We start from the raw sequence: 12,859 nt of genomic DNA, 5'->3' as shown, positions 1-12,859 counted from the left end.
ATACAGACTATTTCATTGTATTTGACAGTTTTGTTTAGCAGGTTTTTTTTTTTTTTTGCTTATGCTTTTTTTTTCGTTTAAAAAAACATGTTTTCTAGACTATAGGAATTAAACAAGGTCATTTTATCCCATGTATGTTCTGTAGTTAGGTTATTTTGATATTTTGTGATTTTTATGTTTTATCCTTGAAATAAAAAGCTTTTCAGAAAATGAAAAAAAAATCAAAACCCCATAGAATCGATATGTTTTCAATATCTAGGGTTGATTTAAAGTCATTATAACTGTTCTTCCATAGTATTTTCAAAGCATACTCGGAGTAGAACGTTGTGAAGACGCTTTATCTGTTTCCATGAAAGGAGTGCTAGAGCTGACATGGATTGTGTGTGCACTAATTGGGTTCTGTTTTTGCAGTTGACTGGATTATTGCTGATATGTTGGCCATCAGGCAAAATGCTCTTGGACATGTGCGTTATGTGCTGAAAGATGGGTTAAAGTGGCTTCCATTGTATGGGTGTTACTTATCTCAGGTAACTTTTTCCATGCTTGCTTTCTTTATAGTTTATAAAATTTTTTTTAAAAAAGATTTATTCATTTATTTGAAAGAGCAACAGAGAGAAGGAGACAGAGACGTCTTCCATCTGCTGATTACTCCCCTGCGGCCACAGTAGCTGTGTCTGGGCCAGGCTGAACCCAGGAGCCAGGAAGTCCTTCCTGGTCTCCCACGTGGGTAGTTGGGGCCCAGGCATTTAGGTCATCTTCCTTTGCCGTCCCAGCTGCTTTAGCAGGAAGCTGCATTGGAAGCAGACTAGCTGGGGCTGGAACTGATGCTCTGGGGTGGTATGCCGGCATCTCAAGCAGTGGCTTAACCTATTGTGCTACAGTGCTGGCCCCCAAATGTTGTATTTTTTTTTTTTTTTTAGGATTTTATTTGAGAGGTAAAGTTACAGACAGTGAGAGCGAGAGGCAGAGAGAAAGCTCTTCCCTCTGTTGGTTCACTCCCTAAAGGGCCGCAACTGCTGGAGCTGTGCCCATCCAAAGCCAGGGGCCAGGTGCCTCTTCCCTGTCTCCCATGTGGGTGCTGGGGCCCAAACACTTGCACCATCTTCTACTGCTTTCCCAGGCCACAGCAGAGAGCTGGATTGGAAGAGGAGCAGCTGGGACTAGAACTAGTGCCCATATGGGATACTGGCACCGCAGGCGGAGGATTAACCTACTACACCATAGTGCCGGCCACCAAATTTTGTATTTTTAAAAAAAGATTTATTTATTGGCTGGCATTGCGGCTCACTAGGCTAATCCTCCGCCTGTGGCGCTGGCACCCCGGGTTCTAGTCCCAGTTGCTCCTCTTCCAGTCCAGCTCTCTGCTGTGGCCTGGGAAGGCAGTGGAGGATGGCCCAAGTGCTTGGGACCTGCACCCGCATGGGAGACCGGGAGGAAGTGCCTGGCTCCTGGCTTCAGATCGGCACAGCACGCCAGCCGTAGTGGCCATTTAGGGGGTGAACCAACGGAAGGAAGACCTTTCTCTCTGTCTCTCTCTCTCTCACTATCTAACTCTACCTGTCAAAAAAAGAAAAAAGATTTATTTATTTATTTGAAAGATAGAGAGACAGACAGATCTTCCATCTGTTGATTGACTCCCCAAATAGCTGCAACAGCTTGGGCTGGACCAAGCTGAAGCCAGGAGCCAAGAACTCCATCTAAGGCTTCCCACATGGGTGGCAGGGGCTCAAATACTTGAGCCATCATCTACTCCTTCCCAGGTGCATTATCAGGGAGTTGGATTGGAAGCAAAGTAGCTAAGTCTCAAACCAGCACTGGAATATGAGGTATGGGTGTCCCAAGTGGTGGCCGAACCTACTGTACCACAATACCCACCCCCAAATTTTGTATTTGAAGGTGGGACATATACTTAATATAAATGTATGGATTTTTGATGAGTCTGATAGCTTACTCTAAATTGAAGTAATTGTGTGTGGTATATTTATTTATATTTATTTGTGATGTGGAGAAGGAGAGCACGTGAGAGCATTTCTGTGTGCAGGTGCACCGAAGCTCCCATTTGCTGGTTCACTCCCTGCATGCTTTCAACTGCTGAGATGGGGAAACTGAAGCCAGGAGCTGGAACTCAGTCCAGGTCTCCCAACCATTTGAGCTATCAATACTGTGCCCAGGTCGTGCATTAGCAGGAAGCTGGACTCAGGAGCCAGAGTCAGGAATTGAACCTTAACACTACAATATGAGACGGGAGCAACCTGACTGGTGGCCAAATGCCTGCCACTTGTTTGATATTTTTAATGGTATATTTAGATTATATGTCTGATTATCCATGTAGTTATACAAAATAGCAAAAATGGAAATGTACAATAGTTAAAAAATAGGAAACTTAAGAGCATAGAATTTGATAAACAACTACCTTAAGAACCTGGTGGCAAAATGAGTGATCTGTAGGATGTAAAAATGATGGTGAGCTGTACATTTAAAGCGCTGAGCATGACGAAACTTGCTTTCTCACCATGTGGAGACTGGCAGTATAGGATCAAAGTGCTGTCACTGTTGGTTTCTCCTGAGGCTTCTCTCCTGGGCTTGTGGAGGTAGTCCTCTCTGTGTCCTCACGTGGCCTTTTTCCTGTGCACGGGCATCTCTTCCGCGTCTTAGTAGGACACCAGGCACGTTGGATTGGAGCCCCACTCTATGACCCTGTTTTACCCTAGGAATGTCCTTAAATCCAACTCTCTACATACAGTCGCAATGGAAAGTAATTGGGGCTTCAGCGCATGGATTTAGGGGAACACATTTGAGCCCACTGTAGTACCAAATAAATACCTGTAGCTGGATTGATGATGAGAGTTGACATTTTAAGTACATTTTTAAATGATTCTATAATTAGTGGGGAAATCCATCTGTTGAAGTTGTTGACAAAAAAATATTTCTTAGAAAGGAAGCATTTGGGGCTGGCACCGTGGCTAATAAGTAGGTTAAGCCTATGCCTGCTGTGCTGGCATCCCATATGGGTGCCGGTTCATGTCCTGGCTGCTCCTCTTCTGATCCAGCTCTGCTATGGCCTGGGAAAGCAGTGGAAGATGGCCCAAGTGCTTGGGCCCTTGCACCCACATGGGGGGCCCTGAAGAAGCTCCTGGCTCCTGGCTTTGGATCAGCCTGGCTCCAGCCGTTGTGGCCAACTGGGGAGTGAACCCAGGGAATGGAAGACCTCTCTCTGTCTCTCCTTCTCTCTGTCTGTAACTCTGCCTCTCAAATAAATATTAAAAAGAAAAAAGAAAAATCATTTTAAAGGCCAACAAAACTAAATTTTTTAGGGGATGTTATGGCACAGTGGTTAAACTGCTGCCTGGGATGCCTGCATGCCATATTTTAGTGTCAAGGTAGAAGACCTCTGCTTCCAATCCAGCTTCTGCTAATGTGCACCATGGAGGCAGCAGGCGATGGCTCAAGTATTTGAGTGGAGTTTCTGACTCCTGGCTTTGGCCTATCTAGACCTGGCTATTGAAGGCCTTTGGGGGAATGAACCAGCAGATGGAAGATCTCTTTGTCTCAAGTGTCTGTCTCAGTTTACTGTTCTATCTTTCAAATAAATGAAAACAAGTCAAATGTTTAAGAAGCTAAAGTTCGTGTATTTTTTAGTAACAGTATGATATGCTGTTTTGTTTGAATTATTTTGAAACAATTTTTTGCTAAATGTTCTTTAGATGCTATTTGAATGCATTAAGTATAGTTGAAATTCTGAAATGCAGTTTTATTCTTTACTCTTTGGGAGTAAAGTTGCCTTTTTGATGACTATTGTCATTGGTTATTTTGAGAATAAATATATTTTTCCCCATTTTTTTATATGCCAGCATGGAGGAATCTATGTAAAGCGAAGTGCCAACTTTAATGAGAAAGATATGAGAAACAAGCTGCAGAGCTACGTGAATGCAGGAACTCCAGTAAGATTGTGTCCATCATTATTATTTCCCTTGCCAACTTTCAGCGTTTATTTTTTTTTAATCTTTATATACAGAAGATCAATTTAGTATATACTAAGTAAAGATTTCAACAGTTTGCACCCACACAGACACACAAAGTATAAAGTACTGTTTGAGTACTAGTTATACCGTTAATTCACGTAGTACAACACATTAAGGACAGAGATCCTAATTTAAGAGTTGTTCCCAAGATGTACTATTCCCCCACGTACTAAGTGGCAGGGCAACAGCACCGTCCGAGAATAGTTGAGTAGATCTTTCTAGCTGTAGATGAGTGTACTGGTCCTTTGCCAATGCTAATCAATACTGACCTTATAAAGGATAAAGAGAACACTTGATGTCTTCCAGAGTCTATAAATAGCAAGTAGACCTGCTCTTGTAACCCTATGCTTCAGCTACTTTAAGAGCTCATCTAACTCTTTAGTATTAGATTTAGTTTTCGAAGAAGCGACTTTTCTCTCTGTGTAAATTTAGATTTCTTGTATAATGCAGTTATTTGAAAAGACAAGGGAATATTAATATCTACAAAGGAAAAATCATTCAGTGTGAATACTACTAAACCTTGCTGTTCCCCCTCCCTAAAAAGGAATGTCAGTCTTCTATTTGAAGAATGCTAATTGCGGCCACATGACTTTTTCCCATGACTGTCTCCGGGATTGTAGTGACTTGGCCTTTATCTTTCAGGGTAGTCCAAGTGCTCAGAAACTGAGCTCGAGTTCACAAGTTCTTTCTTTTTCCTTTCTTGTCCCCTGTCTCTTCCTTCCTCTCCTCTTGACCTCCCCTTCCAGGGCTGGTAGGCAGTCGCCAGAGCTCATTTTGAAAGAGTGGAAGACATTGTTTTCTCACGGGCATTTTCTAGGTGTCACGTTAGAAAAGTGCCTTCTGTTTGGGATGGTCAGTGAGGTCAATGGGGGCCCCTTGCTCTGTTGCTGCTCCCCTAGAGAACAGGTCATTTGGAGAGGGTCTTCTTAGTCCTCAATGATATGGTGAACTATGGCAGAAATGGGAGTCATTGTTTGTTTATAGCTCTCCAATAGAAAAATAGATTGGCTATATGTATAGCTACTTTTTTAAAAATTTAATATTTAAAAAAACAAATTTGTATATTAAAGTGTTGGGTGCACTTTGCTTCTCCAGCTGTCTGGTCACCCTAGCTATAGGTGTGTGCTGTAAAGTTTCTTTTGTATCCATGTTGTTGTTCACCTGAAACCAACAAATGTAGCCCCTTTTCCATGCGTGTTTGGTTCTATAGTTTCCCCTTACCTTTCTTTCCCCAATAAATATAGTTCTCAATCAGTAATGCCAATGTAGAAAAACTTTAACCTATATATTATGGATTATTTTTCTTCTGTCTTTCATCATGGGTTTTCCTTGTTTTTTGATTTTCATCAGTTTAACTATTATATGCTTGAGGGTCATTTTTTTTTAAATCTCTGTCCTCTCTGAGTGTAGATCTGTGGCCTGGTATCTGTCATTAATTTTGGAAAATTCTTGTCTATTATTACTATTTTTAATCTTGTTTTTCCTCTCTGGTTAGTGATACTGTTCTACAGCTCCTGGATTTTTTTTAACTTTTATTTAATAAATATAAATTTCCAAAGTACAACTTTTGGATTATAGTGGCTTTTCCCCCCTATAACCACCCTCCCACCTGCAACCATCCCATCTCCCACTCCCTCTCCCATCCCATTCTTCATCAAGATTCATTTTCAATTATCTTTATATACAGAAGATCAATTTAGTATATACTAAGTAAAGACTTCAACAGTTTGCACCCACACAGCACACAAAGTATAAAGTACTGTTTGAGTACAGTTATATGTTAATTCGCATAGTACAACACATTAAGGACAGAGATCCTACGTGGGGAGTAAGTGCACAGTGACTCCTGTTGTTGATTTAACAATTGACACTCTTGTTTATGATGTCAGTAATCACCCGAGGCTCTTGTCATGAGCTGCCAAGGCTATGGAAGCCTTTTGAATTCGCCAACTCCAGTCTCATTTAGACAAGGCCATAGTCAAAGTGGAAGTTCTCTCCTCCCTTCAGAGAAAGGTACCTCCTTCTTTGATGGCCCGTTCTTTCCCCTGGGATCTCACAGAGATCTTTCATTTAGGTCATTTTTCTTTTTGCCACAGTGTCTTGGCTTTCCATGCCTGAAATACTCTCATGGGCTCTTCAGCCAGATCTGAATGCCTTAAGGGCTGATTCTGAGGCCAGAGTGCTGTTTAGGACATCTGCCATTCTATGAGTCTGCTGTGTATCCCGCTTCCCATGTTGGATCATTCTCTCCTTTTTAATTCTATCAGTTAGTATTAGCAGACACTAGTCTTGTTTATGTGATCTCTGACACTTAATCCTATCATTATGATCAATTATGAACTGAAACTGATCACTTTGACTAGTAAGATGGCATTGGTACATGCCACATTAGCTCCAGGATTTTTAATTCTCTTCCGCCCCTCCCATTTTCTTTCTGTGTTACATTTTGGGTAATTTGTGTTGACCTGTCTTCCAAATTTATTGATTGTTACCCTGACTTTGTCAAGTCTACAGATGAACCCATTAAAACTGCTCAGCTCTGTTCTCTTTTTCATCCCTAGCCATTTCCCTTTTTTTTTTTTATAAGATTTATTTATTTATTTGAAAGTCAGAGTTACACAGAGAGAGGAGAGGCAGAGAGAGAGAGAGAGGGAGACTTCCATCTGATGGTTCACTCTCCAGATGGCCGCAACAGCTGGAGCTGCGCCAATCCAAAGCCAGGAGCCAGGAGCTTCTTCTGGGTCTCCCACGTGGGTGCAGGGGCCCAAGGTTTTGGGCCATCTTCTACTGCTTTCCCAGGCCACAGCAGAGAGCTGGATCGGAAGTGGAGCAGCCTGGTCTCAAACCAGCACCCAAATGGGATGCCAGCGCTTCAGGCCCGGGCGCTAACCCATTGCGCCACAGCCTCGGCCCCTAGCCATTTCCCTTTGATTCCGTTTCCTTTGCGATGCTGAAAGTATCTGTCATGAGGGTTCTCACCTCCCTTTTCCATTGGAATCTTTACCATGTCACTCGTAGTTATTGTAAATGCCCTGCCTGCTAATTCTAACCTCTTTGCCAAATCTGAATCTGGTATTTTTTGTCTCTTCAGGTTGTGCTTTTATCTTTTTTTATGCCTCCTAAGGTTTTGTTGGAAATTGAGCATTTTGTGGACATTTGGACAGGAGCCAGGAGAGACAGGCAAATTGAGACGGGCAAATTGCACTGACACCGGGAAATGGGAACCATTTTCTTTTTGCCAGGACTTTGTTGTTGGGGATGCAGAGGATCCAGACAGGAGTTCCAGTGGATTCGCGTTTGCTGTTGCTATAATGGTTCACACTCCAGTAGCATTCATGACTTTGTGTTTAGAATGGCAACATAGCTAGAGTTTTCCTCAGTGGGTGTCCACACTCAGCTTTGCCACAGGACACCTCAGAGTGCCCCCCTTTTTCCACGTCTACTGCTCCCTCCAGTCTTCCTCTGGTACTCTCCTTAGCTGGGTAGTGCATGGACAGGGCAGGGAGGCACCTTAGCTATGGAGCCTCCCCTGACCCTGCCTTGCTCCCAGCTGTACATCTGTGTATCTTTCTCTTCACCCAGCCTCACTGGTTTTTCATCTGTGTCCAAAGGATGGGAGGGTTTTGTTGCCCTTCTTCCAGCAATGTGCGTCTGTGCCCAGAAAGAGGGGAAAGTTGGTGCTGGCCCTCTTCCTGCAGCTAGTCTTGCCCTGATCCCAGTGATGTTTTTCTTTTTTCTTTATTTCCTGGGAGTCCTGGTGAGGCCTGTAGGCTACAGCTGGTGAGTTGGACATTCTTCCCTGTTCTGTAGCCTGCTGGGGTTCTTCTGTTTCACCAGCTGACAGGTGACTTTTTGCACATTGTTAAACATTTTAGCTAAATTCCTTTCCTGGCATCTGATAACATTTTCTCCTAGTAAACAAGTGTTACAGCTCATCTCCCCTTTGTTTCTCTTTCTGTACATTTTTGTTTGGTTAGTTGTCTTAACAACCTTAAGCTCTGAAGGGTCCAGGAAGCCTGACTTCACAGACTGTCTGGTGTCAGTGTTGTTACAGGATTGAGAGCTGTACTGTCAGCATTCTACATGCTAAATGACAGTCTTCTCTTATTTTTATTGCTTATAAATTTAAAACCTGGAACAGCTTTAGATTTATAAAAATGTTGCAAAGCAAGTACAGAGAATTCCTATCTGCTCTTCACCTTGTTTTAATGGTAACATCCAATGTTGACCTCTTAGATAACCATGGTGCCTTTGTCAAAACTAAGAAGTAAATATTGGTACCATACCACTTACCTACAGACTATTTAGACTTCACCAGTTTTTCCACTGAGTCTCCTCTGTCCCAAGAAACAATCCAATGTAAAAATCCATGTTAACTTCCATGTTTTTAATTTATTATAGTTTTCATTGTATGAAGTGCTGAATTGTTTTTGTCAAACCTGTTTTTTTATTTTGTGTTAGTCTCTAGGCTTGTCTTTTGTTTCTTTAAGTACTGAAGACTTAATTTAAAGGATGTAGTTGGTTGTTTAGTATCTGAAGTTCTGTTTGGGCTTTTTCCTGCTGGTTCTTGCTCATGGTACTTTCTTTCCTCATGTGCTGTTTGTTTGCTGCTGATTGTATTTGCAAAATTATTTCTAGAAATCAGCTGAAGCCTGGGATGAAAGTGTAGGCTCATCCTGTGAGGCCCACACTGTTGGGATGGTAGGGCAACAGCATTCTTCGACAAGAAGCCCAGGAGACAGTTTCGGTGAACCTGTCAGCTTATTAACAGTCGGGCACAAGTTTTTATACAGCAGGCAAAAGGGAGTACCTAGGTCAGGGTAGCAACACTAATTCTATAGGCTAAAGCAGATACTGGAGCTGCTGTGCTTCTCCAATCAGCTTGAAGGTCATGTAGCCTGTGTAGCCTTTCAGGTAGTCTACGGGTCTCGGCCACACCTGGGAGCTGTTTACCTGGTTGACAATCACAAGGCCCTTCAACAGGAAGTGGGAGTGGGGGAAATGTGCCTAAGGCCCCTGCCACCTGCCAGCAGTCAGGTCATATGTGGGGTCTCAGTGTGCTAATCCCTTGACCAGGGTTTTTTCCTGGGGAGCATGGTGTGCCATGCCCTCTCAACCTCCTGCATGGGCTAGGCAGGCAGTCTCCCAGCCAGGCACAGGATCACCCACATGGAAGTGCCTTCTTGCAGAGAATATTTATTTGTGTTTTAGTTAGACCTCTTATAGTTCCCTGTCATCTAGTTCCCACCAAAACCAAATTCTGAGCTTGAGGTTCAGTGCCACTCAGGCAGTGCAAATGCACGTGATACTTGTTTTACTTCTGGTTGACTTGTACCTTCACAGTGTAGCCGGTGGTGCTTCCTTCACTTCCAGTTCTCTCTCAACATTTCTCATAGAAGTCTATGGCTTGGCTTTCATCTTCTTTGTTTTTATTTTATTTTTTCTTAAGGTTTATTTTACTTATTTGAAAGGCAGAGGGACAGAAAGAGAGGGAAAGATAGAGAGAAAGAGATCTTTCATCCACTGGTTCACTTCCCAGATAACTGCGACATTTGGGGTAGGACCAGGGCGAAGCCAGGAGCCAGGAACTCCATCGGGGTCTCCCACATGGGTGACAGGGGCCCAAGCACATGGGCCCTCCTTCCGTCCTCCCAGGCCCATTAACAGGGGGCTGTCTCGGAAGCAAAGCAACCTGCACTCCAGTAAGGAATGCCAGTGTTGAAAACTCAGCTTAACTTACTGCTCCACAACACGAAAACCCCCTGGCTTAAATTTTTGTTCTCAGTTTTGGCATCTTGAAACAAAAGCTATGTTCTGTACTTATTTCTGCTTTGCTGTTTGCTTAATTTTGGTCTTATCACCTTGTCAGCTCTTTGATACTTCTAAAATGAGTTACATACAGCCTTTTAAATTGTTTTCAGTAGGAAGTTTGTTCAACTAATCGGATTTTTCATTATGGGATAGCCAAAGAAACTTCTAGTTTTTTAAGGGTACAGTCTGGTTTTTTTTGTTTTTTTTTTTGTTTTGTTTTTTTTTTTTTTTATGTTTCTAGCACAGTGTTGAATAGGATCGGCAGGCTCATGAAGCATTGCTGAGTGGTTGTCCTTTTAAAGTCACTGTGTGCCCCAGGGATGATTGTTTCATCTTTGATATTTAAGCCCCAGAAAAGCAGAAGCATGCTGCTCCAGTTCTTTGTATACTCTTTTTTATTAAAGATTTATTTTATTTATTTGAAAGAGTTACAGAGAGAGGTAGAGACAGAGAAAGAGGTCTTCCATCCACTGGTTGACTCCCCAGATGACCACAACGGCTGGAGCTGTTCCAATCTGAAGTCAGGAGCAAGGAACTTCTTCCTGGTCCCCCATGCAGGTGCAGGGGCCCAAGGACTTGGGCCATCTTCTGCTGCTATCCCAGACCATAGCAGAGAGCTGGATCAGAAGAAGAGCAGCCAGGACTAGAACCGTCGCCCATATGGGATGCTGGCACTTAAGGCCAGGGCTTTAACCTACCGCTCCACAGTGCCGGCCCCTGTATACTCTTTTGTTTCTGAAAGTTATGTAATTGACAGGAAGAATATATGTATCTCGTCAGCTTTCATATGGCTTATTATTTCTCGTAAGACTATATGAAGGACCTTAAAAAGTTTGTGGAAAATGGAATTAAAAGATGTTTATTGGGGCAGCATTGCGGTGCAGCAGGTCAGGCTGCCACTTGTGATGCCTCCTTCCCATATGGGAGTGGCAGTTTTGAGTCTGACTGCTCTGTTTCAAATCCAGCTTCCTGCTAATGCTTCTGGGGAAGTAGCAGAGGATGGATGAAATACATGGGAGCCAGGTGCCGGGGCTTAGGCTGTGGATATCTGGGGGAGGAAGGAGGCATCCTGTGTGTGTTGTCACTTCATCACTGTTTTCTGATGGTGCATCTATCACTTCCATAGTTAAATAGCGAGCTCATTGAAGAAAGAGATTGTTCTTTTGTATTCTGCCACATTTTTTCTTTTTTGCTTCTGTAAATGTATAATGCAGTTTATAATAATTGTTTCTGATTATAATTATAGAAAACTTTGAGAAGGTTTGGTTTTCCACATTTAGTTAATTTTGAGGAAAGAAGGCAGAGATGAAATATCTTGCTTATATTCTATGCATCTTAATATGAAATAGCTTTTTATTTAAATAGTAAACAGTAATTCAAAGATTCATAGCTAATCAAAGTTCGCTAAGTTATAAGGTATTACTGCTATATATGAATGTGCTGCTCTGGAAACTAGATAGGGTTTTCAAAAAACAGGAAGAGCCTGCCACTTAGTGTTTTATGTTTCCGTTAATCCTTATTTTGGAATGACGAAACAGATTTAGTTAAAAAGCAAATTACTCAATGCATGGAGAATAAGTTTTATTTATTTGAAAGGCAAACTTACAGACAGAGGGAAAGACACGGAGAGATCTTCCATCCACTGGTTCACTCCCAAATGGCCACAATGGCCAGGTCTGGGCCAGGCTGAAGGCAGAAGCCTGGAGCTCCCTCTTTAACTCCCAGTTGGGTGGCAGGGGCCCAAGTACTTGGGCCATCATCTGCTGCTTTCCCAGGCATGTTAGCAGGAAGCTAGATCAGAAGTAGAGTAGCTGGGACTCAAATCAGTGCCAGCATTGCAAGTGGCTGGAGGCTTAACCTGATAGCAGTCTTCTTTTTTAATAGTTATTTCCCCCTTTTGAAAATCAGAGAGACAGATCTTCCGTCTGCCGGTTCACTCCCAAAATGCCCACAACGGCCAAAACTAGGGTAGGGCAAAACCAGGAGCCTGAAACACCATCTGGATCTCCCACATGGGTGACAGGAAACAAGTGTTTGAGCCATCATCTGTTGCCTCCCAGAGTGCACACTAGCAGGAAGCTGGGTTAGAAGCAGAGGCAGGACTTCAGCCAGGCACTCTGGTATGGGATGCAGGTGTCCCAAGCAACAGCTTACCAAACACCTGCCAGCAAATAGGTTTTTGATGGGAAATATAGCGTAATAATTTCTACTAGCAGTTGAAATATCTGTGTTTAAAATATATCATAACAGAGCCAGCGCTGTGACACAGCGGGTTAATGCCCTGGCCTGAAGTGCCGGCATCCCATATGGGCGCTGGTTTGAGACCCAGCTGCTCCACTTTTGATCCAGCTCTCTGCTGTGGCATGGGAAAACAGTAGAAGATTGTGGGGAGCAACTCGGACTAGACTAAGTTACTGGAATTAAGACTTATTCTATGCATCTGCTCTCCCACAATATGGCGCTGGGAGAGGAGGAAACAGCTTCTACACAGCTGCCTCCAGTTCAACCAGTAAGCTGCAGGAGCTGCTCCTGATTGGAGGAGAGCAGCATGCTCAGCGTGTGGGTAGCAGAGCACGGATTGGTGGAGAGGACTATATAGGAGGAGAGAGACGGCATGGTGATGTGGGTTGGTTGGAGAGTGCGTTGGAGAGTTCGCGGGGAAGTTCGTTGCTTCATTCTTTCTTATTTCTCTCTACTCATTCTTGCTTTGGGAGTTCGCTGTTTACTTATTCTTACTTTACTATAGAAAAGACTTGTAAAAAAGGGGAACAACAAGCGTCCGGTCCGGTGCGGCTCCTCCGCGTGCGGAGGAGCAGCAGAAGATGGCCCAAGTCCTTGGGCCACTGCACCCACGCGGGAGACCTGGAAGAAGCTCCTGGCTCCTGGCTTTGGATTGGCGCAACCCCAGCCATTGTGGCCAATTAGGGAGTGAACCATCAGTGCACACTCTCTCTCTCTCTCTCTCTGCTTCTCCTCTGTGTAACTCTGAATAAATAAATAAGTCTTTAAAATATATCATAACTTGA

The 12,859-nt window shown here is 43.3% G+C and overlaps 1 protein-coding gene across 2 annotated transcripts in view; it reads left to right on the top strand.

Moving 5' to 3' along the window:
• Positions 1-12,859, top strand: part of AGPAT5 (1-acylglycerol-3-phosphate O-acyltransferase 5) — a 62,638-nt gene that overhangs the window by 25,374 nt on the left and 24,405 nt on the right. For both annotated transcript variants that reach the window (XM_008274179.3, XM_051832695.2), the window contains exons 3-4: positions 412-527; positions 3,852-3,941. In XM_008274179.3, coding sequence (XP_008272401.2) covers positions 412-527; positions 3,852-3,941 — 206 coding nt within the window. The remainder of the gene's footprint in view (positions 1-411; positions 528-3,851; positions 3,942-12,859) is intronic.

The sequence above is a fragment of the Oryctolagus cuniculus genome, chromosome 8 (assembly GCF_964237555.1).
Source record: "Oryctolagus cuniculus chromosome 8, mOryCun1.1, whole genome shotgun sequence".
NCBI lineage: Eukaryota > Metazoa > Chordata > Mammalia > Lagomorpha > Leporidae > Oryctolagus > Oryctolagus cuniculus.
This window is presented reverse-complemented; position numbering and strand designations above follow the sequence as displayed.